This window comes from Pelodiscus sinensis, chromosome Z (assembly GCF_052426305.1).
Source record: "Pelodiscus sinensis isolate ZL-2025 chromosome Z, ASM5242630v1, whole genome shotgun sequence".
NCBI classification, from domain to species: Eukaryota; Metazoa; Chordata; order Testudines; family Trionychidae; genus Pelodiscus; species Pelodiscus sinensis.
The window spans coordinates 1,892,454-1,915,491 of record NC_143085.1 but is presented as its reverse complement, the minus strand read 5'-3'; the positions used below and the strand labels follow the sequence as shown (position 1 = coordinate 1,915,491).

The 23,038-nt window shown below is 50.9% G+C and overlaps 2 protein-coding genes across 8 annotated transcripts in view; one reads left to right on the top strand and one right to left on the bottom strand.

Moving 5' to 3' along the window:
• The window catches only part of MTMR3 (myotubularin related protein 3), a 61,137-nt gene extending 46,665 nt beyond the window's left edge, over positions 1-14,472 (top strand). The window contains 4 exon segments of the mRNA XM_089775311.1: positions 3,031-3,141; positions 4,264-4,352; positions 8,634-8,660; positions 12,191-14,472. Of these exon segments, the coding sequence (XP_089631437.1) occupies positions 3,031-3,141; positions 4,264-4,352; positions 8,634-8,660; positions 12,191-12,362 (399 nt within the window). The 3' untranslated portion in view covers positions 12,363-14,472.
• Positions 103-23,038, bottom strand: part of LOC102444267 (acyl-CoA dehydrogenase family member 11-like) — a 44,445-nt gene continuing 21,509 nt past the window's right edge. For 2 of the 7 annotated variants that reach the window (XM_075917032.2, XM_089775304.1), the window contains 4 exons: positions 21,951-22,122; positions 21,429-21,495; positions 1,971-20,807; positions 103-1,918 (listed from right to left, as the gene is read on the bottom strand). In XM_075917032.2, the coding sequence (XP_075773147.2) occupies positions 20,684-20,807; positions 21,429-21,495; positions 21,951-22,122 (363 nt within the window). In that variant the 3' untranslated portion in view covers positions 103-1,918; positions 1,971-20,683. Of the gene's footprint in view, positions 1,919-1,970; positions 20,808-21,428; positions 21,496-21,950; positions 22,123-22,260; positions 22,459-23,038 lie in introns of those variants that run through there. The other 5 variants (XM_075917030.2, XM_089775303.1, XM_089775302.1 and 2 more) reach the window with 5 other exon arrangements.

The window sequence follows — 23,038 nt, the reverse complement described above, 5'->3', positions numbered from 1 at the left end:
CCCCGCAGACCTCCAGTCCAGACATCTGCACCCCCTAGAGAGGTGCCCCGCATCTAGGGTTGCCAGATGGTTTCAACAAAAATACCGGACCAAAAAAAACCATACATGATACGGGAAGTTTATTGACGACAATCTATATTACCAGGGCTCGACAAATCCGCTTATCTACTCGCCCGTGGCAAGTAGATTTCAACCGGTCACCCCGTTCACTGGCCGTTCGCACATGCTCAGTGCGGATCTCACGCATTCGCAGTACGGGGATGGCGAGTGGTTTTTGCCACAATCATCGAAAACTTATCTTTTGCTTCCAAACAAGTGAAAGGTGTATTAAAAAACCCACCAACTTGACTTCTTACCTACTCAACACTCAATCTGTTGGGTTCATCGGTCCATAGATTACCCATGACACTAAAAATTCTTTCCACTCCGGCATTTGACACAGGAATTGAAACAAAACATTGAACCAGTTTTAATAAATTTGGAGCAGCAGGTTCTTTGCTGAAAAAAATTCCTTAGCTTAAAAGAGCGTGGCGAGATACGAGAAAGATGAAAGCTAGACAAAGGACAACACTGTCGCGAATCGTATGTTTATAAAGGAAAATATTCAAGATTACTGCATAGTTGCGTACTGCCTGATGGTAGACACGCTCACACGGCATGAGCATGTCTATCAGCTAGGCAGTACGCAGCTACGTACTGATATGTGTATCCAAGCAGCAAATCGGCATAGTGCAGGCCTAGAAAGAGAATACTCGCGCACAAGTCACATCATAACTTGATAATAATAAAACTTACTTAATTAGAAAATACTGGACATTTATATGTCCGGTATTTTCTCAGTTTATTTCCCGGACCGAAAGCTCAAATACTGGACTGTGATGAAATTTTTGGGTGTAAAAAGTACAAAAATAATAAAATGCCGTGATACTTAAAACAAAAATTCAATTTTCTCCAAATTTCACACTGCCTCCTTCCTTCAGGGCATGCCAGGAGCTGCAGCTGTCGGGAACTGGCCGCCTCCTCCTCCTCCTCCTCCTCCACCCTGCAGCGTCTTCGGTTTGCAAGCTACAGTGTCACCTTGTGGTGGCCGTCAGCTCTGCAGCCGATTTCTCTGCCGGGGGGGGGGGGGAGGAAGGAAAATCTGGGCAGAACATGAATTCTGCACCACCTCCTCCTTGTGTGTTAGCGTAGAATTCCCCCAGGAGCAATGTGTAGAAGCGTTCGCTGGAAGCATCAAGGGGGTTTGATTGAGAGAACATTGGGAGAGGTTTGCATTGACTTCAGGGGCCGCGCAGGTTGCGGCGAATGACAATATTTATTAATAAGTTATTTATTAGTTCCCATAATAGAAGAACTAGAGGACACCAAATGAAATTAATGGGTAGCAGGTTTAGAACTAATAAATGAAAGTTCTTCTTCACGCAGCGCGTAGTCAACCTGTGGAACTCCTCGCCGGAGGAGGCAGTGAAGGCTAGGACTAGAACAGAGTTTTAAAGAGAAGCTAGATGATTTCGTGGAGGTTAGGTCCATAAAAGGCTATTAGCCAGGGGATAGAACTGGTGTCCCTGGCCTCTGTTTGTCAGAGGATGGAGATGGATGGCACGAGATAAATCGCTTGATCATTGTCTTCGGTCCACCCCGTCTGGGGCACCTGGTGCTGGCCACTGTCGGAAACCAAGGTACTGGGCTAGGTGGACCTTTGGTCTGACCCAGTACAGCTGTTCTCATGTTCTAATATAATAACTGCTAAATGGAAGGTCTGCTGAGCATCATCTAAAGTGATCTTCTCTCGTGAACTGGAGCTTGGGTTGCTGACGGAACTGTGGTCCTTTGCCTCAATTCAGAGCATTCTTATCGAGAGGAGGGCCTTCCCCGTGTGTACCCTATAGGCAGATTGAAACAAACAAGGGTTAGGCACCTAGTATCGTTGTAGGCGCCTTTCCGCATCGTGACAAACAAGGGTTAGGCACCTAGTATCGTTGTAGGCGCCTTTCCGCATCGTGAGGCACCTCAGTACCTTTACAGACCTGGGTTCTAGTCTCTACCCGGTCGTTACAGTCCTGCACTCTAGCCTCACCTCAGAGGCTGGCACTGAAAGGTCTGGAAGAGCCGGAATGTGTCTCCCTTGACCGAAACGAGTTGAAATAAAATTCTCCTTGGCGAGGCAGCATCAGGCTTGCTTGCGGAAATGACCTCTTAACTCCTTCCTCTGCATTAGGGATGTAATAGTGTAGTCGATTAACCAATAACGTATCGGTTAATGCTGTAGACAACACGCATTCCCCTCTCCCCCTGGCCAGTAAATTTTTTAGCAGGCTGGCCAGTAGCCTGGCTGAGTTCTGACTCGCGCCGGGTCAAGGACCTACCCCCGCTGCGGCTCTGTATTGAAAGTGTATTAGGAGCCAGGTGGGCAAGTAGCCTGGCTCGGTTCTGGCTCACACTGGGTCTGGGAGCTCAGCTCTTGCCCTGGACAGGGGCTGCTGCCACCCTGCGTTGCTGCCTCTGTATCCGAGGCAGCAGCACTGGGTGATAGGCAGCTGGTTTGCGAGGGGAGCTGTTTTTTCACGGACCACCTCCCACCTGGCATCCTGCCCTGATCCAGAGGCAGCAGTGCGGATTGGCCGGGGGGCTCCCTGGAAGTGGGACTGGGCTGTTGGCCCCACCTCTGGGAATTATAAACTAGTCGACTAACCGATAAGAATTCACGAGGCTAATCGACTGTTCAGTAACTGATATTTAACATCCCTAGTGTGCATCTTCCCAAAGGACGGTCGTACACCATTACACACGCAAACTACCACATGAACGGCATAGTTAGTCCCATCCCCAGATAGAATTCTTGTCCGTGTTGGCACAACCGAAATCCCCGGGGATGTAAGTACGTCTGGCCTGAGCCCCTCCGGTCCAAGCACAGCCTCGCTGAGCCCAACAGGAGGTGCACCGCTCCCCCCTTCCCGGCTGTCTCCTTCTGGTTCGTGCGGAAACGGGTGTGCGTGCAGGGCCTGTTCAGCTGTGTTTGTTTGCCAACAGACCTCAAATCCCGACTCGGAAAGCAATCTGGATCAGAACTGCTTGTCTCGCTGCAGCACAGAGATTTTCTCTGAAGCCAGCTGGGAGCAGGTGGATAAACAGGACACCGAGGTACAGACTGAATCCCCGTCTGTGAAACTCCTCCCTCTTTCCCTTCTGTGAGGACGTGATCTCTGAAACGTGGCCGGACCACGGCCCCATGGTCACCAGCACTTGTAAATTATCCCCAGCCCTCACTTATAGCTAACACTTCACAGATCTGTATCGAGGAGCCCTCTTCGGTCAGGTTGGAGAGACCAGGGACAGATAATAGCTGAGGGAAACTTGGACTAACACATTCCCAGGAAGCGTGTTTGGCTTAGGTATCTTTGAAACAGAGAGAGAAATCAGGGTACGTCTACACAGCAGCCTTATTTTGGAATAACTGACATCGCGCGTGTCTACACAGCAAGCCGTTATTTCGGAATAACTGATGTTATTTGGACATAACATGGTGCGTGTCTATGCAGCAGCGTTATTAAGGAACATCCGACGTTATTTCGAAAAAAAATCGTGTACGTCTACGCAGCTGTCCGTTATTTCGAAATAACATCGTGCGTGTCTACACAGCTGGCTGTTACTTCGAAATAACTGACGTTATTTGGACGTAACATGGTGCGTGTCTACGCAGCAGCGTTATTAAGGAACAACCGACGTTATTTCAAAAAAACATCGTGTGCGTCTACGCAGCTGGCCGTTATTTCAAAATAACATCGTGCGTGTCTACACAGCTGGCTGTTACTTCGAAATAACAAAGAGCGTGTCTATGCAGCAAGCCGTTATTTCGAAATAACATTGCGTTGGGGGACTTCTTTCTCCGACTCCTGTTGCCCTCATTTCACGAGGAGTAAGGGAAGTCGCCAGAAGTATGTTCTTCCTTCGACTTCCTGCTGCGTAGATAGCGCCAAAAGCCAAATTCTGCTAGTCCGGCTTCAGCTCGGCAATTGACGTAGCAGAAGTTGCGTGTCTTCTTCGACTTTTGCCCTGCGGTGTAGACGTGCCCTCAGTGAACGATATGTGTGGTTGGAGGGAATTTGGATTGACTTCCGAGGAGATTTCTGTCTTCTGCCAGCACTGAATCTCTTCAGGTTAAGTAGTAGGGTACGGAGCCATCTTTGTGCACGTCGGACCAGACAGATTTTTCCAGGGCAGTCTCGTTGATAATTTTTGTCACTGTGCTTTGTTTCTTTCCAGGTGACCCGATGGCTTCCAGACCACCTCGCGGCACACTGCTATGGCTGCGACAGTACCTTCTGGCTGGCCAGCAGGAAGCACCACTGCAGGTAAGCTGTCCATGGAAAGTCCCGGGATCCAATCTCGTTTGGGTTCCCAGTTCAATTGCGACATCTCTTTCCGAACCCACACCTGCTCTTGGCTCTGGGCCTGTTCCGACTGAGTCGGCCTTCTGTGTCCCTAAAATTGGGATTCCGAGACAGTCGGCTCTTTGCTAGCACGTTTAAATGTTCGAAAATAGGGCCTACGCCTTTTCCCTTTCTGCACAACCTGCCTAGGAATCGGCTCTTGTTCAGTTGCCGGCTGGGCATCTGCTGCTTTCTGTCCTTTTCCTCCACCCTGACCTCCTCTTCTCACCCAACCCCCAGTTGCTTGGGGGAAAGGATTTTGAAATGGACACATACCTCATTTGTTCGACCTTAGCCCCTATTGCTGGCAAGGGAGCATGCTAGATAGCACCAGCAGTTTAAGAAAGGGCAGGCGGCCCTGGCCTATTGATTAGGTAACATCTTGGCTTGGACAGAGAATCCCAGGTGGTCCTTTGAGTTTTGGTCCCTATTGTGTTCCACTAAGGGTGATGTACGTGCATCCGGAGCTTTTCAAAATATCGTTGGTCCACACGTGTACCCTTGCATCGCCTTGTGGTTTGGTCCAAAGGGTGGGGTTAAAAAAAGAGCTAGATAAATCCATGGAGGTTAGGTCCATTAATGGCTTTTAGCCAGGATGGGTGGGAGTGGTATCCCATGCCTCTGTTTGCCAGAAGCTGGGAATTGGTGGCAGTAGTGGGATCACTGGATGATTCCCTGTTCTGTTCACTCCCTCTGGGGCACCTGGCATTGGCTGCTGTTGGCAGACAAGGATCCTGGGATAGACAGACTTTTGGTCTGACCCAGTCTGGCTGTTCTTACGACTGACTGCGTCTTCTGTTCAACTTGGGATGCCTCATTGGTGGTTTCCCCATCAAACAGCTCCCACCTCATCCCCCTTTCAGCACCCCCCCGTACACACGGACGGGAAACCTGCAATTCTCCCCGTATCGACCTATGCAATCTGCCATCAGTAACGGTGCTATAGACTGTGTGCTGTGGCCTAGCCACGAACCAGGCGCAGAAGCACCGTAGTAAGTCATCCTCCACATCTCAAAAAGACCGTTGCGTCGACCGAGAAGCAATGCGTTCCGAGGCACGACTAGAAGGCACGTCCAAGGCACGACTCTTCCCCCGGTCCACCAGTCCCAGTTCTGCACCCACATATCCCTCCTGCAACAGCTCTGCCGGCATCCCACGTGTCACTGGTCCTGAGATAGATTGGTCCTGGTTCTGCCTAGGGATCAGGTCCCGTTGTCTCTGTGGGAGACTTGGAAGTGCTCCCGAACTGTCCTCTCTGCAAACAGTGAGATCCCCACTTGTTCTCACGCACGCGAGGGTCCCGTCTCCCATTAGATCCCCCCCAATCACTTAAACCCTTTTAACTCGTTCCAATGGGTCTGTTGGCACCCAATGGCTCTTTAGACTCTTTCCTCTATCTGAAGATCTCATAGCTCAATCTGCAGTAATATAGTAGAGGGACATTCAGTATTTACCGATCCCGATAGTACGATTCTGGAAGGGCCTTAGGCTGAACGAACAGGTATTTACACGTATCACTCCTCAATCTAGATGTCACCTCCGTTAATGACCTTTCCTTTTGACCCTCTGGCTTCCTGCCTGCTGTCCTCACGGCCCTTACCTTGCCCGCAGAGGGAAAACCTTTTTTCTCACATTCCGTAAGGTTTCTGATTTCTACGTGAAACGGTTTTCCAGCTCAACCTCAACAAACCGGTACATTAAGGGATAGGCCATCTCCACTCTTGAGAATTAATCATAGAATCATAGAATACTAGGACTGGAAGGGACCTCGAGAGGTCATCGAATCCAGTCCCCTGCCCTCGTGGCAGGACCAAGTACTGTCTAGACCATCCCTGATAGACATTCCCAAGTCTGTCATTCCCAAGTCTGGGGAATTCCCAATACAATTCCCAAGTAGATCTCAGAATGTATTGTGCGCTGCCACCGATAGTTGGGATGATCCTACCTGGGACTTTCCGCGGAATACAATAGGGATTCACTCACTCAGAAGTAGAGGTGGTTACTTCCCTCCAATGTGAGGTTCTTTGAGATGTACAATCCCTATCTGCATGGCTTGCTGGACCGTGGCGAGCCCTGCTCGCCAGCTGCACTGTCCGGCGATCTACGCATGCGCAGATCGTTCTGCGCATGCGCAGATCGCCCAAACCTGGCTCTTCCAGGTTACAATCTACTCGCCATGGGTGAGTAAATTGTATTATTTGTCAAGCCCTGCCTATCTGTATTCCAGACCCACCTTCCCTCCCTCTGCTTGGTATGTCTGCTCTAGAGAAGGAACTGGAGATGCAGTCGGTTTGTCCTAACGTTTATTGCCTCAGGCGAAATTATGGAGTGATACAAGGGCACATGATGAGTAATACTCCTTTGAAAAGCTCCAACTCTGGGAACGTGGCACATGTGCGTAACTCTTAGTGGAGTACGGTTAGGGGTTAGACACCACCGAACTTCCAGTTCAGGTACGGAACGCCTTCTTTGTAAGGCATATCGTCAGAGAACAAAGAGGTACCGAATCCTGTTGCTGGATACACAGACAAGAGGATCGGAGAAGTTAGCACGAAAACAGGTGGCGATCATCTGTGTTTGCGGCTGTGTTGCCCTTTGAAGGAGCAAGTTGTAAAAGTGGCTGCTGTGCGTTGTGTCCATTTTTATATTGTCCTTTTGAGAAGATAGATAAACCCAGTGAAGACAACGAACAGTCCTGTGGCACCTCCTATTAACGGGAAGATCAGTGCTGTGGCGATTGATCATCTGGTGTTCAATTTAGCTGGTCTAGTAAAGACCGGCTAAATCGAACACGAAGGGTGCGGTACTTCTTGTGTCACAAGGAGTAAAGGAAGTTGACGGGAGCATTTCTCCTGTCAACTTCCTACTGTGAGAACAGTGCCAAAGTTTGGCTTAAGGTACGTCGAGTCCAGCTAAATTGTTTACATAGCTGGAATTGCGTCCCTTAAGCCCACCTTCCCTTGTAGTATAGACCTGGCCGTAGAGATTAATACATTTATTTATTTGTTAGTCTCTTAGGGTATGTCTACACAGCAAAGTTATTTCGAAATCACAGGCGTGATTTCGAAATAACTTTCCTAGCATCTACACAAGCCAATTGCTATTTCGAAATTAATTTGAAATAGCGGAGGGCTTATTTCGAAATTGGTAAACCTCATTCCACGAGGAATAGCGCCAATTTCAAAATTGCTATTTCAAAATAAGTGCTATGTAGATGCTTATTTCGAAATAGGGGGCCTCCAGCCCTTCCCAGGGTGCCCTGCTGGCTGCCCGGGCCACAAGGTAACTTCTGACCTAATGCTCTGCCGGAACCAGTTCCGACTGACCTTAAATGCGATTCAGCGTCCAATCAGTGTGGATGCGCTATTTTGAAATGCATTTTGTGTGTAGACGCATTATTTCAAAATAAGGTATTTTGAAATAACTATTTTGAAATTAAATATTTCGAAATAACGCTGTAGTGTAGTGATACCCTTAGGTGCCACAGGACTGCTCATTGGTTTAACACAGCCGCCCTGCTGAACCTGAGTGAAGAGGGAACAGAAGAAGTTGAGCAGTTTTGATTTCCCCAAGATTCCTCATCTGTATCTCTGACTTACAGCTTCAGGGGAACAGCATAAAAGCTCGATCATAAAATCACATACATCCAGCGTTAGGGGCGAGCTGAGCTCCGACGCGTGTCTCCTCTGTCCATTTGCGAGTGTGTGCTTGTTTGCGTTGTCCTTTGCCAAATGTGTCCCATTTCGCATTGACACCTTGCTTCCCCTGTCTCCTTGAATTGCTTTTGCCGTTTAGCTTACAACGTTCCAGGCCTAGGTCGTAAGGGGGCTCCTGTTCGGCTCTGGATGTGCCGAAGTACCCGGGAATTACAATAACGTGAAGAATTCACATTTTATTGCACATTGCCGCTTGGACTCTGTATTGCATGACCTGCTCGGTGTTTCCAACCTTGCCGAGATACCGGTTGAGTCGGGACTAGTCAGAAATAAGCGATCTACGCAACAAGACGACCAAATGTTTTCTGATGAGACTGTTTCGATAATCCTGTTTTACGGGGTGGCCTTGTGAGGGTAAAAATAAGGTGGATAACCACATATATAGTTTGTACCCTTGAGCAAGCTAAGGAAACATCCGTGTCCCTTGTGCACAGCATTTGCATCTTTTACTAGTTTCATCTCTGAGCTCTTTCTCCCCTTCCTGCAGGGACATTGACCGTGTTGATCAAACCTGGTGAGCATTTGCAACAGCCTCTGTCTGCTTCTCTGGATTTCCTCACTAACGTCTCCAAACTAACTTTGTTTCCCCCCCCTCCCTTCACTTTTGTTCGTCACTTGTCCAGAAAACAGGAGAAATGAGTCCTCGGTGGATAATGCGGACTGCTGGGATTTTAGTTACTTTAGGACTCCGATTTTTGTTAATAATGCACCTCGCAGTTCAACCTAACTGCTGCTTTCGGGAGTCATTTGTTGGACAAACAAGGAACGAATGCAGAGTGGGTGTATGTGGCCTGGATTTTTAGCAGGGAGAGTAGTTGGCCGTTGGAACAATTTACCAAGAGTCGTGGTGGAGTCTCCATCACTGACAAATTGTAAATCAAGATTGGATGCTTAGCCTACAGTTGAATCTGCTCTAGGTCAAGGGATCAGATAGATAGTCATTCGGGAGTCATCCTGAAATAGCTACCCTGTGTCTACACACTGTTATTTCGAAATATTTTCGAACTAATGGGCGCGCTATTTCACCATCCCGGTAAACCTCGTTGCATGAAAGATAATGGCTTGAAGTAGCACGTTATTTTGAAATTTGGCACGGTGTAGACGCCACCAAATTTCAAAGCAAGCTGATTCAAAATAAGATGCGCAATTTGTGTCACGCACATTGCGTATCTTATTTCGAGTGTAGGGTCTGTGTAGATGCATCTTGTGAGTGCTTCGCTTCTATTTGCAGGGAGCCTATCAGGAGAGTTGTTACCAATTTGTTCTGAACCTCTTTCCCTTGTGTGTCTTAGGGTGTGTCTAGACTACAGGGTTTTGTTGACAAAAGTGGACTTTTGTCGACAAAACTATACCTGCGTCTACACTACTGCCGAGTTCTGTCGACATAATGTTGACAGAAGTTGGCAGCTTTGTTGACAGTGGTAAACCTCATTCTACGAGGAGTAACGCCTTTTGTCGACAGAGTTCTGTCGACAGAAGGTGTTCTTGCATCTACGCTGTCCTTTGCGTCCACACTCATGTCAACAAAGCGGCTTGCTTTGTTGACAGAACTGGATGCAGTTTAGACACTCTGCCTACAAAAGCCTCTGTTGACAAAAACCTGTAGTCTAGTGTTGTGTGGATGGTCTAGGAATGTCTTGGCCAAGTAGGGCCTGGTGGAGGAAGGGCTAGGGTAGATGTTCACTACTTGGTGAGAGAAGGCGGAATTGGTAGCAAGATGTTTGGAAAGCAAAAGTGAGGTCATCTGACAGAGGAGGAATAAGAAGTTCTCATGAACCTCTGGTTTCCGGCAAAAAACAGAAGGCAAAATGGGTAAGACTGAGTGAACCTCTGAAGTGAAAAAGGAGTCTAGCAGAATCCAAGGCGCACAACGTGGCAGGTTCTACTGGCTCCTGAGGAGTGAGGGAAAGAACCTTCTGGAAACCGAAAACAAGCTGCCAAACTAAAATAGATTCTAAAGGTTTTGCTGCTTTTTTGCAGAAAGCTATTTTGTTCTAGTTTATTAGTGGTAGAACTTAGCTTACCCGATCCCGTGTTCCTCTCGCAAGCAGAGCCGTGGACTATCTGAGCTGCTCTGGTTTGCATCGCATTGAATGTTTTTCCTAATAGCAGTTTGTAATGGAGTCCCTGTGAAGATTTCAAACACCACCGGGCGAGTCTAGCTAAAGTGAGACTAAGTTCGAGGTTTATAACCAGAAGCTGCTGTGCAGAGTTGGAAGAATTAGCCCAACGAGGCAAGAAATGGACTTTCCGTTTGCTTTTGCAAAAGCGGCGAGGAGTCCTGTGGCACCTTATAGACTAACTGAAGTGTAGGAGCATAAGCTTTCGTGGGCAAAGACCCACTTCGTCAGATGCCTTTGCTTTTGGTATCACTGGGTATGTCTATGCTACAGTTTTTCCGAAGAAACGGCTGTTTTTACGGAAAAACTGTGCTTACGTCCACACTGCAATTGCGTTCTTTCGACAGAAAGTCAAAAGAACGGAGGGGTTTTTCTGACAGCGGTAAACTTTTTTCTACGAGGAAGAAGCCTTTTTCCGAAAAAGCTTTTTCGGAAAAAGGCGTGTGTGGACGCGGAAGAGGGAGTTTTTTCGAAAGAAGAGGCCTCCAGGAAAAAGCACAGGTGTCCTGATGGCCGCTCTGTTCACAGTAATCACAACTGAAATGCGAGAGAACATCCAGTGTGGACGCTATGTTTCGAAAAAGCAGATCGCTTTTTCATTGCGCTTTTGCTGTGTAGCCGCTGTCTTTCGAAAGAAGCTTTTCTGGAAAAGCTTCTTCCAAAAGAAGCTTGAAGTCTAGACGTAGCCTTAGAACAGAGCCAACGTCATTTTCCCGGTCTCGGTGGTCTCAGTGCCTCTAGCATCAAGAAATCTTGTCTCCTAGCACTGAAAGATTTGCCAAAGCTGCTAGACCCGTGCAGACATTTCTGCGCATTAGTGTGTTGGCAGCAGGAAATCAAGGTCTTCCCTCATTAGTCCGTACGGTCACAACATCCTACTGCTACAGAATTAATTCCTACTTAGTTTGGAGGGTCGTGAGCAGTCATTCTCGTCAGCTTCGGCCAATCAGAGCCAGGCTTTGGAGGGCTGGGCATGAAGAATTGTCGTTTTCGAGATTCTAATCGTATCCCGGAGGTGCACGAGCCAGCATGCCTCTACCGACTGACACCTGACAGGAATGTGTTTTGGACTGCTTCTCCCGCTGTAGAGTCATGGTCACTTTCTAAGCATGAAACCCAGGGCTGGTCGTCTTGGGGCTTTGCATGGCTCTGGGTGGTTTTTCACATTGTCTGGACGGCAGAAGTAGGATGGGCCGTGGTTCTACTGTTGTCGGAGTAGAGATATTTATGGGATCCTGAGGGCAGACCGCACTTTGATCCCAGTCTCCCTGCCCCGTATTTCAATCTTCCAACGCTTCGTTTCTCCTCTGTGCTCTCGCTCACGAAACAAGGAACGCTGTCGTGTCGGCGAGTTAAGGGGCCTTTCACTGCTAGATCACTTTCACGTATGCACAAGTGGACAAAAGCGGTCTCCTTACACTGAGGGGAGGGGGGGATGTCAATCTAGGTTCTAGTGCAGGGGTGGCCGACCCATTAAACGAAACGGTGGTGGAAAAAATGCGAAGAGCCACACCGGAGTTTTTATTTTTGAGCAATTTTTGTTGAGATAAAAAAAAAAGATGCTGCCCCTTTAAAAAACAAGGCTTTTTGGCCACATCAGGTGTCCATTGGCCGCCGCCATCTTGAATCGCTGCACCGGACAGCTCCCGTGCCCCGAAGAGCTCAGAGCGGGCTGGGGACCATTTCTAGGGGCGCTGGGGCGACGTTGCGGGTTGGCCACCCCTGTCCTAGTGCATCCCCCACTATGGTTGGCAAGAGAAGCTTGTTTTGAGACTAGCCGCAGACTCCGGGGCTGCCGTCTGGCCTTTCCACAAGCCCCTAGTTCCCCCCGTGCGGCGATATTAGAACTCGCCTTGTGAAATCCAATTGCACCTAATTGTTGTTTCCTTCGTTTCTCTCTCCTCCTCCTGCTCCCGCCCCCAAGGAATTGTGGGAATGTGTTTTGCTCCACTTGCTGTAACCAGAAAGTGCCCGTTCCTAGTCAACAGCTCTTCGAACCCAGCCGAGTCTGCACCTCCTGCTACAGCAGCCTGCACCCCAATGGCTCCAGCCTGGACCTCGAACGGGAGAAACCCATCGCCGCCTCGTCCAATTGAAGCACCAGCCCAGAAGGAAGCGGGGACAGAGACCACGCCGCCACGTCTCCGAAATGGGCACGCTTGGTGGGCAGAGGCTGGGGGGACAGGAGAAGCCATGCCCTTGGGCGCTTGGGCCCTGAGTCACGGCGGAGAGGCACAGAGCTCTAGGACATACCATTGGCTTGTGGAGTTCTTGTTCAACTTCCTCCCCCTTTCCTTTCTGTCGTGTTGGGTGTGTGTGTGGGGGGGTGGTTTTTATGGAAGACTATAGAAGTGGGGGAGGGTGCTGGGCCAGAACCGGCTCTCCCTAGTGCTTCTCGCTGCCCCCCATCCTCATTGAACTGTGGCGCAGACAACCGTTTCGATGGAATGGAGGACTTCACCCACCCACAGCGCGTGGCTCGCGTATCTCTGTAGCGTTACGTGCTAGCGCTTTCAGTCACTCCTCTGACTTCCAAACGCAAACGTGCCGTTTGGGAAATTTGCTGCTAGAAACCACGGGCAGGGTGTTCTTTCCCGAAAGCCACGCCCCCCTCTGTCCCGAGCGTGGGTTTCGCTCGCCTCGCGGCATGGAAAGGGCCTCAGTCACCGATGTCCACCCTCAGCGGCTCTGTAGTTGATCTATGTTTTGTCGCCGTTAGCCAAGCGGAAACACCTGGACAGCTTGGAAGGGTATTGACGGGCTTGACAGTGGTGCTTCTGTAAACGCAACTCCGTAAAAAGAGAGCAACGTGTGGAGAAATTAGAAATTAGAACCTTTAAAACTACTTCCCCAGTCCCGTTTTTTAATACAGATTGCAGAGCCGACGGACTGTTAAGGCCCTTGCTGTGGTGCATCCAAACCTACGCCGAGTGTCAGACCGATCCTCAAACTCACACTTTAACGAGAGACTTCCAAACAACTGGAAAATGAGCAAATTGGGGCTGCTAGGCGGGGAAAAGAAATAGATCGATGCTTGTGATAGTTGCGGGTCACGTCCTCTCTTTCAGTCTGTGCTCCGTAGACTCCCGAGGTGAAACCACCACTCAAGCATCTCAAGAACCAAAACAAATCTTGCCTTTCCCTCCCGCCCACCCCCGTGAATTTGAAAGCAACTTTTTAAATCCCCTCTTTAAATTGTGAGTCTTTGGAACGTATTTCTTAATGAGAACGTTCGATACCCACAAAGCCCTTTTCCTTTCACGGCTGGACGCAGTTGGAAGAAGGAAAATCTATTGTAATGTCCCGTTTTACAGTCTGTGATCGCTTTTACTTCTGACGCGCTCACGTGGAACAAACTCGCTTGGAGGACGTAAAAGTTTTCGACTGTAAATGTGCAAGGAGTTATAATGGCTCTTGAGCTTGAGGGGTACTTGCCTTCAGTGGACCATCAAAATGACACCTCTTCGAGTGAACTTTATAAGGAGAGAAGCGTCTCTGAACAGCCGATAGAACCTTAGGGGGAAAGACGTGTTTTATTCTCGGTATCACGCCGCTTGGGAAAGGTTCATACGCTGCTGTAGGGTCAGCTGACGATCGACGCAATGGAAATGAATGTTCCAAGGGGCTGACGCAGAACAGTGACCGTGCTGTTGGGTGTGTTTCGAAACACGTGGCAATCATCGAGGGGGGAGGCAAGCAAAGCCGTTGGCGTTTTATCGCGAATGAATTCTGCTCGGGGAAAATGCAGCAAACATCCAGACGAAACCGGCTGTCGTGGTTACAGTGCCGGGTACAGCCGAGGAAGTCGGAACAGAAACCGTTGCGACGGCTTGTGGGCGTGGGGTCGTTCTGCACACCCACGGGGTGCAGTTTTGGGGTGCAAAGCGTCTGGGATTCTGCAGTTTCTATTGACAGGTGCCAAGAGGTTCTGATACGGGTTTTTTGGGTATGTGACATACAGTGTGAATAAACGCTTGCAACTCTTAGTCTTTTTTGATCAATGAAGCACTTTTTTATTAATATTATTTTTCTTTGTATGTAAAGGGGGAACTGATTTCTCTCCATAGCTGTATATATAACCCTTCTCTCCTAAGGAGGAGTTAAAAGTGCTCCTATATTTTTCATTTTTGTCAAAGCGAGGAGTAAATACTTTAGAATTGTTAAATATATAAATAAAAGTGAATAAAGTTTAGCATTTTGCCTGGGCGCCTTTGCTAATACACGTCCCTCGTTTATTTTTCTTTCCTGTCCTTCGTAGGGGAAATGTTTGAGGTCCAATAGAAACACCAAAAGCTTTCGTAAACCTCTTGCTTTCTTTTTCACTGAGAGTCTTTGCAAGGAACACACCAGTGTTTCTACCCACTTGCTGTGACATTAACTGCCTGACAATGCCGTAGTTCTTCGTCGAGCAATTGCCCCATCGTCAGAAGCTTTCCCCCTCGCGAGCGGTACCCGTTGGGTCAGCTGTGGAGCCTCCTGGAGCGGCACCTTCATGGCACAAGATATACGACTCTGCCAACCTGCTGCCATCCTACCAGCAGGGAATATTATTAGAACTCCTTTTTCTCTTGCTTCGCAAGATATCCCTATAGTGGTGGATGCAGCGGGGGGAAAAGTTGTTGAGCCAAAAAAAAAAAAAAGTTTGCCCTTTTAAGAACAGAGCAGGCATTGCCCTTTTAAGGCGGCCATTTTGAAGTCTGTATGGGACACCGCAACTGGCTCTTTCAGAGGGGGCAGTGGCGTGTCAGCTCTTCACGGAACCTGCAGAGCACCAATTGGGAAACACTGGCGTAAAGTTGTTGAGGAAAAAATAAAAAAAACGCTGCCCCTTTAAATTTTGTCTTTGAAGAGCCACACGCCACCTCTGCTGTAGCTGTTCTCGTATAGGAACCTGCCCTGGCCTCTTCCATGCACAGCACACTGGCCTCGGTGATGCATTGGCACCAAAAAAGAGGGCCACAAGGCGCACTAAAATTCTCCCCACAACAGGAGACCAGCTCCTCGATGTGGCACCGTTCGCAGGCTCTGGTGCTGCACAAGGAAAAGCAAGAGCATCGAGAGGGGTGCCTGGGAGGTCCCGGTATGGAAAAGTAGCAGGTTTCACACACAACAGGCAGTTTTTCTGCACACAGTGCACAGCCCACCTGTGGAACTCCTTGCCGAAGGATGTTGTGAAGACCAGGACTTGAACGGGGTTCAAAAAAGAGCGAGATAAATTCACAGAAGGTAGGTCCGTCAATGGCTATTAGCCAGGACGGGTAGGGTGGGGAAGTGGTGTTGCATGGTGAGCACGTCGCGAAGGATACCACGGGTGAGACCCACGTGTCCCATTGTTTAGCATCACTCAACCTTGCTGGCCAATGCTACCGTGGCAAAATGTATGTACTGGCAAGTGCTGAATACCCATCAGGTGTTTACCAGGTGTGTCTGAGTGGGTTAGCCTGTTTCCCAAACACACCACGAATCAACACCCCCAAAGTGGCCGTTCTTTGGCAAGAACACCGGGCGGGATCACACAAATCTTATCTTGACAAAGGGCAGCACGAAACCTCGGCCTCACCAAATTTCCACGCCTCCTTGTTCTCCGTTGGAGAGAACTTTCAACTAGGTAGGGGTTGCGCTTGGGAAAATGGTTTTCAAAGGGTGACTGAACTGTAAAAGACGAGCCAAACCATCCTGCCCGATCTCTGTGGTCCATCTCTCGCTCTTGTCTAAGAGGACAGAAGCAAGTCCCCGTAGAGGAGATCCTGCCCTACCACTTAACCAGCAACGCAGCCGGAAACCAGAGGTAAGAATTTCACCCGGAATCCAGAGGTAAGAATTTCACCCGGAAACCCAGAGGTAAGAATTTCATGTGGAGGGCTGAACACGTGGTAGCGTTTTATGTTTGCTTTGTAACCGTTTCCAACGGACGCTTGTACTGACAACCCCCCTTACCAGCTCTGTGTACTGAGATCAACTTCTGTTGTGTAACCCACACACAGGCGGTGTAGGGAACTGTGCGGGTAACTCCATTGAAGGGGGTGGATCTTGCTGCCCTCGGGTACATCTAGACGACAGGCTTTTGTTGACAGATACTGTCGACAAAGCTGCTGTCGACAAAGAGCATCAGACTACAGTCAGTTCTGTTGACAAAGCAAGCCGCGTTGTCGACATGACAGTGTAGACGCAAAGGACAGTGTAGATGCAATAATGCCTTCTATCGACAGAACTCTTTTTTTGAAATCAGATGGAATGTCGATTGTGATGTCATGTCGAGTGTGTCCGGTATTTTTGTTGAAACTGTCTGGCAACCGTAGAGACGGCCCGACCCTCTGGTGGTTGAGGGGGGCAGAGCCAGGTCGGGAATAGCCTTCGGGGTGGGAGGGGGAGAATCAGCCATGGGGAGAGAGCCACACCTTGGCCTGGCCCTACCCAATGGGTTGGGTGTGACCCAGGGCTGCCTACCCCCAGGTGGGCGGGGGGGGGGGGGGGCCCAGCCCCCTAGTAAGTGTGTGTTGAAAAATGATTTTTTTGTTGTTGTAAAAGATGTGCTAATACGGTAACACGTTACCGTATTAACACGTTTTCTTTGCAAGCTCAGAATTCCCATCTCCGTACTTTTCCGAGCCAAGACCGTGTTTTTGAAGGACACGTTTATTTTAATTTTCTGGTGAGTTTGTATTTCTGTAATAAGACAAGTTTTATGTTTTATTTAGGAATCCGTGTTGGGTTTTTTTTCCCGGTTTCAAAACGTGGCTTGTGGTGTTAATACGAATGGATGGAGATGATTGGATTATTCATAGGTGTCACCTAGAACGGGTTGAACCATTTTTCAAATGCCGGCTTATGGACGAAAGGGCTTTTTTTTTAAGAATTTTTAAAAATGATTGAATATTTTTAGGAATGGCTAAAGACAGCCCGTGCCCAGGAGTTGCACTATTGATAAATTGAAAATGGCAGTGACGGAGCAGCGCTTTGTGCGGATTTTTGCAAATGCGTTTAGTTTCTTATTGCCGCAAGCAGCTTAATTTGTGAAACATGTTTCTCGTAATTTATTATTTTGATCAATACAAAAGACGAAGGGGGGAAGGCGATTTATCATGGAGTTCGGGCCAAGTTAGTTTAATTGGAACGTGTGGTTTGAGAACACGAATTTTTACTCGTATTTTTACAAAGTGAGCATTGGTAGGGTCGTTTTCAAGGCTTTTGCGTTTTGCTGGTGTGTGATAATATTCAGACCCGTCCTTTGAGGCGGCGGGAGTTGGGCTTTTTTAGGTTTTTAACAGAGAGCCCAAACTGCCTTCGGCAGCTTTTCTGTTTGACTACGTCTAGACTGGCATGATTTTCCGGAAATGCTTTTAACGGAAAAGTTTTCCGTTAAAAGTATTTTCAGAAAAGAGCGTCTAGATTGGCACGGACGCTTTTCCGCAAAATAGCCCCGATTGTCATTTTCGCGATCGGGGCTTTTTTGCGGAAAACAAATCTGAGTTGTCTACACTTTTTGCGCAAAAGGACTTTTGCCCAAACGGGAGCAGCATAGTATTTCCGCAAGAACACTGACGATCTTACATGAGATCGTCAGTGCTTTTGCGGAAATTCAAGCGGCCAGTGTAGACAGCTGGCAAGTTTTTCCGGAAAAGCGGCTGATTTTCCAGAAAAACTGGCCAGTCTAGACACAGCCTTTGTGTTTTCGGGTTTTAACTATGACGGTGTCTCTCCCCAGGAGAAGACACACGACTTTTGGAGGGGGTGGGTTTTTTTGATTGGCTGTGTGCCGCATGAATATGTTTTCGACAAGACGAGGGCAGTGGTTCTCAAAGCACGGGCCCAGTGGTCCACGGCCGCCTCCCAGGTGGTCTGTGGCGGGAACCCCCCCCCATGCCTCGGGGAAGTGAAGAAAGCAAACGCGTTACCCCCCTTCCCCGCAGCGTGGGCCACGGAGCTACAGAGACTCTTGTGGTGCGTGAGGGGGCCGGCTGTCATGGGGGGGGTCCAATTCTCTCTGCCTCCGGCACACCTGACTCTTACAAGCTCCCTTCTTTCTACTGCGCCTATTCACTTACTGCCAGATGCTCCAGCCGCGAGGTGCCATCCATCCCACCGCTGCCACCATTGTCTCGGTGCATCAGGGAGCCTCCGACCTTGCACCCCCGCCCACAGCCAGACGGGACTCGCCGCCGGCAGGTAGAACAGAAGGTTTCTTGGTTCTCAGGGACACGGCGTAACGTGGGATCGATGTGTGCGCAGGGACCGAGAGCCGCTCGCATCGTTCCTCTCTCCTCCCCCCTTCCTGGCAGCAATGCGGGGGCTGAGGACCTTGCATACGCAGGAGGCAGCTGGGGGCTTGGGGGCTTTGCACCCGTGAGAGGGGCCAAGCAGTGGGGCACCATGGACTGGACCCCCCCCCCCCCCCGTAGGACCTAATCCCCCCCACCCCAGGGTCACCTACCCCCGCCTTGCTGCACCCAGCCTCCTTGCCCTCTGTGCCTCCGTTTCCCTGAACCTCTCCCCCCAATCCTGAACTACCTTGACTCCAGCCCTATTCCCAGGGGCACCCTACCCCCCATCTCCCTGAACCCCCTCAGTTAGTCTGCCCCCAGCTCTCCCTGCCCATGGCCAGACACCCTACCCGTCTGCTCCTGCATCCCACCTCCTGCCCCAATACACCCTCACCCCCACCACACTCCACCTCCCTCCCCGATCTCGCCCCTTCCGCACCCACCTCTCTCCCCGATCCTGCCCCCTTACCCTCTTCTGTACCCCACCTCACCCTCTCCCACACCCCACCTCCCACCCAGATCCTGCCCCCCATCCCTGTCCCACACACTGAACCCTCATTTTTGTCCCCACCCCAGAGCCTAAGGCCATAACATCCACTAACTCCGGAACCCCAGAAAAGTAAATCTGGCCTGTGGGAAGCCCCGAACCTCAGTCTTCCCTGCCCCACTCCTTCCCCTTGTCCCAACGCCAGCAGGGAGAGGTGTCTCAGTTGGGGGGGGCACATCAGTGAGTTTTGGGGGGTTTCTTTTATTTGCATCTCACTTGTGCGATCCCCAAGTGATTTTTTTCTGGGGGGGGGGGGGAAAGAAAGTTCCCCGCCCCGCTGTAAAGAAACGCTTTTGTGCCAGACAGAAAGGAACGTTTTCTTTAGAAGGACGTTTGATCACCGCCCACGAGACTGGGAAAGCGCTTCATCGGCTTCACCGTGCAAACGGAACCCGTCTCCCTCGCTGCAGGGGGAGCCACATGGTGCGGGTACGATTTGGGAATTCCCCGGGGAGGTTCGTGAGCAACGGGGGGTCGCGGAAAGGTTGGCGTTGAGGCTGGTGGGCCATGGGCCGAAGACTTTGAGAAGCCCCGTCCGAGGGGGCCGCGAAAATGGTGATCGGGGCTTTTTTGCAGAAAAGTGCGTCTAGCTTGGCCACGGACGCTTTTGCGGAAAAGCGTCCGTGCCAATCTAGACACACTTTTCCGCAAATGCTTTTAACGGAAAACTTTTATTTGCGGAAAATCATGCCAGTCTAGACGTAGCCAGGGACTTTAGGAAAGAAACAACAAAGGGGGATAGGATAGAGGTCTATAAAATCATGACAGCTGGGCCTAGACTGGCACGATTTTGCGCAAATACCTTTAACGGAAAGGTTTTTCCACGAAAAGTATTTGCGCAAGAGAGCGTCTACACTGGCATGTGCCTTTGCGCTAAAGCATCCGTGCCAGTGTAGACGCTCTCTTACGCAAGAAAGCTCCAATGGCCATTTTAGGCATCGGGCTTTCCTGCGCAAGAAATTAACGTGGCTGTCTACCCTGGCCTCTTGCGCAAGAGGGCTTATCCCTGAGCGGGAGTGTCGCAGTATTTGCGCAAGAAGCACTGATTTTGTACAGTGCAACGTCAGCGTTCTTGCGCAAATGCTCGCGGCCAGTGTAGACAGGCGGCAAGATTTTGCACAAAATCGTGCCAGTCTAGACGCACCCGACAGGTATGGAGAAAGCGAAGAAGGAAAAGTGGAAAGTTCTTTCCTTGCTCCCATAAGAACTAGGAGCCGCCAAACAAAATGAATAAGTAGCAGGTTTCAAACAAAAGGAAGCATTTCTTCCCGCTGCGCATGGTCAACCTGTGGAACTCCTCGCCGCAGGATGATGCGAAGACCAGGACTTGCAACGGGGTTCAAAAGAGAGCTAGCTAAATTCACGGAGGTTAGGAACACACATCCGCAGCCTCTGGCGACGGGCTGGGATCGCCAGCCAGACATTAGCGCGTCCGAGTTTTCTTCCTACATTCGTTATGCGCATTTGACGCCCAGTGTTGGCCCAAAACGCGGTGAGCGCGTCCCGAAAGATTCCCACCCGTGAGACTCTTTGTGGAGCGTTGCTCCACCGATTCGGCAACGTCATTGCTCTTCTGAAGCGACGGGGATTTTTCTCGGCTTCACTGACCTCAGAGCTTGCTCCCAAAACTGGGCTTCTCATAAACCAAGGTGCTGTCCAGAGAAGCCGCCCTGGCATCGTAACAGCCGGCTTCTTCTGCCGAGTGTACCGGGCACAGGTCCTGGCTGCACCACCTGAGTGGGGAATGCAAATTACGTGTCCACTAAAGCCACTGTAGGGACAATCCTTGTTGACACACACACACAGGGAGCGTGACAGTCCCTAGCACAGGGGTGGGCAAATCAGGACTTGAAGTTTCCTCCAGCACTGTAGGTGGAGACGTCATGCAGACACACCCCCTCCCCGATTGGTTGGCAGCAGCAGGAGCATGCAAATTCCCCCCCCCCCCCGCCCACAAGGAGCATACAGCACTTCAAAGTGCCGTAAGCTCTGTGCAGGGTGGGGGGGTAGGGCGGGAGGAGGCCTCGTAACCCCCATGTCCAATCAGAGCCTCTTCCTGCCCTCTCAGGGGCATGGATGCCTAGTGGGAAGGGGAGGTAGTGCCCCCAACCAATTATGGTCTGGGGGTGGGGCAGCCCAGAAGCATTCTGGCCCCGCCCCTTCCAGCCCCGAGCCCCCTCAACAATTTCTGAAGTGGCCCCCGGCCAAAAATTATTACCCACCCCTGTTCTAGCTCCACGAACACACAACGGCAGCAGGAGGGGACCAATCCGAGTGTGCCGGTACCACAACGGGACACTTACTTGGTGTGGCTGCTGGAAGGGGATGGGGGTGAGAAGCAGGGTTCTGCTTACCGCTGAGCCGCGTAGGTGTCCGCGGCGGAGGCGGCGGGCCGGGCCGCATGCTCAAGCAAGAGCGCCCCTGTGAAAAAGCGCACGTCAGGGAATCAGTGTGCTCGGACTCCCGTCCCCAAGTGCAGGGGCCGGCTCAGGGCCTCCTTCGGCCACCGAGGCTGGTTCCGGCACGGACCGGCATTCCTAACGACACCGGAAAACTGCTCTTCTCCGGCCGACGCCTACCCCCGGCCGGCACAGGACAGGGGTGGCCAACTCATGAAACAGAGAGCGCCGAAACAACGCAAAGATCCGCACCAGCTAGAGTTGTTGAGCACAAAAAAAAAAAAAGGACGCTGCCCCTTTAAAAACTGAGGGTTAGGCTTTTTGTATCGCCGTGCCACGCAGCTCCCCTACACCCGGTGAGCACAGGGGGCCGGAGGCTGTTTGTAGGCGTGGCTTCGTGAGCCACACTTTCAGGGGTGAAGCCACAGTTGGCCTGTCCTGGGATAGCTCCGGGCCCCTCGGCGTCTCCGCCGTTACCTGTGTAGATCCTCGCCAGCGAGTAGGCAAAGTCCCTCGCGGCCAGCTCCATCGCCGCGGCCCCCTTGGAGCCCGCGCCTCGTGCGAACTGGCCGAGCCGGTGCAGAGCATCCCGTACCCGCGGCGCGGCCGAGTCCAGTCCCGGCACGCTGGCAGCCAGCTGCAGCTTGCCCTGCGAAGGAAACCGTTGGAGCCTGCCCCTCACCGCTGGGTCTGGTCTGCCCCGCCGCCAAACATGTCAGAGCCATGCCCTAGGAACTGCAGGCAAGTTGGGAGACACCCTCTCCCTCCCTCTCCCCCCGCCTCTTACCCATCATGCCTCTGGGTAGAGCCTGCGGGGGAAACACCCGTGGATGCTACTCCGGTTGTTCTGAGGGGGCCCCGCTGCATTGTGGGAAACGTGACGAAAATCAGTGCTGAGACTCCCCCCTCCATGCCGCTCCGCACGGGCTTCCTCGTAACGACCTAGGCTGCTGGCGAGGTCGAGGCACGTAGGTTTCCCAGGCTCCTGTAACGCGGCGCATGCAGCTCTCTCGAGGTTTTCGAAACGAGCGGCTGCCCGGGAGTCTATTTGCTCAAGAACTCGTAAAGCAGGGGTGGCCAACCCACGCCGGGCAAAGAGCCAAGATAGCCGTGGCTCCAGCACGAAGAGCCGGGTCAAAGTTGTCAACCCCTCCCCCCAAAAAAAGGACTGCCCCTTTAAAAGGCGCCCCCGATTGCATTTTGTTGAGAGGGGGGAAAAAAGGACTGCCCCTTTAAGGAAAAAAAAGGACTGCCCCTTTAAGGAAAAAAAAGGACTGACCCTTTAAGAAAACACATTTAGAGGTTTTTTGGGTCACATCAGGCTGACGCCATCTTTAATGGCCGCGCTGGACACCTCCCCCGCCCAGATCAGCACAGGGAGCTGGGAGGAGAGGGGCGTGGGGGCGGGTTTACAAGCTGCAAGGGGAGGAGGGGGTGAGGGGAAGCCGCATGCAGCTCACGAGCTGCGGGTTGGCCACGGATGTCCCAAAAGGTGAGCGCTAGGACCACCATGTTTGCAAGGCCGCTTCCTCGTCTTCCAACTTTAAGCAACAGTGGCCGCCGTG